Here is a 3314-nt window from a genome sequence, read left to right on the forward strand (position 1 = left end):
TCTCTCTTACACTTTTTTTTGTTTTCGAAAGTTTTTGTGAATGATGATGTTGTTGTGTTGTTTAATTATTCAAAATTTCAATAATTTTGAATGATCGATGTTGTTGGCTGTAAACACTTATTTTTCTCAATAAAATTCTATATTTGAAGCCACTTAATTAATCTAAAAAAGAATATTCAAATGTCGTCTACTTGTCTCATGAGTTTTAAGAATCAAAGTCCTAGTTGGCATCATTTTTTCTTCTTTTTTTAAAATAAGGCTGCTTAGGCCCTCATGAGTTTTAAGAATCAAAGTCCTAGTTGGCATCATTTTTTATTTTATTTTTTTAAAATAAGGCTGCTTAGGCCCCTAGTTGTCATCATGCATGACATATTTTTTTGTTTGTAGTAGACTAGCTAGTACGTAGTTGACTAGTTGATAACTCGATCAAAGAAAGAGACCCATGCCACAGTTGTATTGAGTTCAACATGTGGTAATTAATCTGTCATCATACGGTACGTTGTAGTCTTCAAAACTAAACCCTAAACCCTAAATCCTTAAAACTATGGAATGTGGATTCGCCGCGCGCGCATCACCCAAGCTTTCAATTGCATCTCACAAAATCACGGATTTCTAGTTTGTAGATATATATTAAAAAAATTGTATTTTGAAGAAATTAAAAAGTTCAAGCAACTATCAGTTTGTTTCTCTTTTTAAATTTAATCATTTTTCTCAGTTCCGCAATGAACGTCACTTTTCAAATGTTTGATTGCCTCATTAGTGATTTCATTTATAAATAATTACGCATCTCCAGTATTTTATTAACTCTGAGTACCATGAAAAGAGACTAGACAAGTAATAGACAAGTAAATGGAGAACAAGTGAGAATCAGCTTTTGAAATAGTAGAAATGCAATGTTCTCTGTGTAAGAAGTTGCAAGTTCAAAATCCGAAAAGAGTAATTCTTTATGGATATTAAATAGTTAAATGACTTGACGTCCAATCTTTACTCAAAAAAGTGGAGAACAAGCAAATCAACCAACGAATAAAATTATATTTGTTGAAACTTTTAAACTTTCGATAACGTATAAATTTTCTTAATTTCTTCATTGTGCTTGTTGCCTTGTCCCTATTTGTAAAGATAGATAGTAATTTGATGATCTTTTTGTAAACAAATAATAAAATTAACTATTATGTTAGTATTATTCATTATTCGTCCGCTAATGTTTTCTTACCCAATAATCTAAATGGACAAGGATGGGGTAAGCCAATTTATAATGGTCAAGAGTAGAGTATGGATAAGGCCAAATTAAACTTGCATGTTATGTCATTACAAATTATATATCTCGTTTACAAAAATGTTTCACCAACATAACTATATTTTTAATCTAGAAGTATCTACAAAAAATCGCTAAAGATATATAATTTTAAAACAAACCGATACAAAAATACAAATACATTTAATTAATTATCTATATCAGTATCCACACAAACATAATATCTAAAAAATAAAAAATAAATATGGATAGGTATAATTATATGTATTCATATTCGTATCTATATCTGCAAACTATCTAGATCCGAGTATCGAAATTTACAAAAATTTGAATACGGATCCGGACACGGAGCCGGTTTGCACCCGTACTCAGAAGGGCCTATCTTGCTAAACGGAACAGAGGAGTTAATTAATTTTGTAACGCAATTCTTGCTAGGTTTGAAGTACTGGATCCAACTGTACATGTACGTATGTGATCCTCAAATCCTCTGTGGAAGTTACTCTATAAATAGGGTTACTTTGGCAAGATTAAAGGTACTAATCCAAAATGGCACAAGACGAGCAGAAGAGTGTCCGAGGTAAGGCTACGGTTCTTGCAATTGGCACAGCTGTTCCACCAAACATTATCTATCAGTCAGATTATCCTGACTACTACTTTCGCGTTACCAAGAGCGAGCACCTTACCGAACTCAAGCAAAAGCTTACAAGAATATGTACGTAATTAATCACTAGCCTTTTTTATAATTCCTTATTTGCTTCAAATCAATCTTCCATGCAACGTACGTAACGTAAGTACGTACTGAGGCATCAATGTACATATATGTATATATATTTAGTATAAATTATATATAAATATATGCTTAAGAAACATTTGTTTGTTGATCTCATGCATGCAGGTACCGGGACGAAGATTCGAAAGCGTCACTTTTATTTAACAAATGAGATGCTCAACGATCATCCCAACCTAATAACTCATAAGGAACCATCGTTAGACCTCCGGAACGTTTTACTTCCTCCTGCAGTGACGATGCTAGCCAAGGATGCAGCCGAAGAAGCCTTGCGTGAGTGGGGCCAACCAAGGTCTAGGATTACCCACTTCATTTTCCATACTTCCAGTAGCAGTGTTAAATTGCCTGGTCTGGACTATGAACTAGTCAAACTTTTAGGACTTGAACCAACGGTGAACCGCAACATGATTTACTTCACTGGCTGCTATGCCAGTGCTACTTTGCTTCGCCTAGCGAAAGACCTAGCTGAGAACAACCCCGGTGCTCGTGTCCTTGCTGTCTGCTCAGAGACCACTCTCAGATTCTTTCGCGGCCCATCTGAAACATGCATGGATACCCTTGTTGCCCAGTCTTTGTTCGGCGATGGCGCTGGGGCTGTCATTGTTGGTTCCGACCCGGACATGTCTATTGAGCGACCTCTCTATGAGATTCTCTCAACAGGTCAATCCTTCATCCCCGGGACAGATGATGCTCTTGGTGGGATATTGAGCGAAGCTGGCGTATTCATGTATGTGGCACCTAGTGTGCCCATGCATATCACCAATAACATTAAAAAGTGTGTCTCCAAAGCGTTTCAACCTCTGGGGATCTCAGACTGGAACTCTCTGTTTTGGATTGTGCACCCGGGTGGACGTAAGATTCTTGACGGAATAGAGACTGAGCTGCAGCTCGAGAAGGAGAAGCTGCTTCCAACCAGACATGTGTTAGCGGAATTCGGTAACATGGCGAGTGGTAGTGTCATTTTTGTCATGGCTGAGATGAGGAACAGGTCAAGGAAAGAAGGAAAGGCCACCACCGGCGACGGAGCAGAATTTGGGGTGCTCTTAGGGTTTGGTCCAGGTATTACAATAGAGGCAGCTGTTCTCCGTGCTCTTCCAATCCCAATTTGATCGATGCTCTGCCTAGCTGCTTTAAATTTTAAGTATTAATAAGTTGCATGATGCAAGTTAATTATGTAATGTAATGTTATGAATTTGATGTATTGCTATGTTATGTTTTTGTTATAATTATGTATGTATGTTGGTCTTTATGGAATATTATATTATTATTTTA

General features: G+C 36.4%; 1 protein-coding gene across 1 annotated transcript; it reads left to right on the forward strand.

Moving 5' to 3' along the window:
* The first annotated feature begins 1790 nt into the window (after positions 1 to 1790).
* LOC144557024 (stilbene synthase 4-like) lies at positions 1791 to 3314 on the forward strand. Its single transcript, XM_078305563.1, has 2 exons — positions 1791 to 1967; positions 2151 to 3314. Exons 1-2 carry the CDS (start codon positions 1802 to 1804, stop codon positions 3149 to 3151), a joined length of 1167 nt encoding a protein of 388 aa, XP_078161689.1. The 5' UTR covers positions 1791 to 1801; the 3' UTR covers positions 3152 to 3314.

The sequence above is a fragment of the Carex rostrata genome, chromosome 7 (genome assembly GCF_964058835.1).
Source record: "Carex rostrata chromosome 7, lpCarRost1.2, whole genome shotgun sequence".
NCBI lineage: Eukaryota > Viridiplantae > Streptophyta > Magnoliopsida > Poales > Cyperaceae > Carex > Carex rostrata.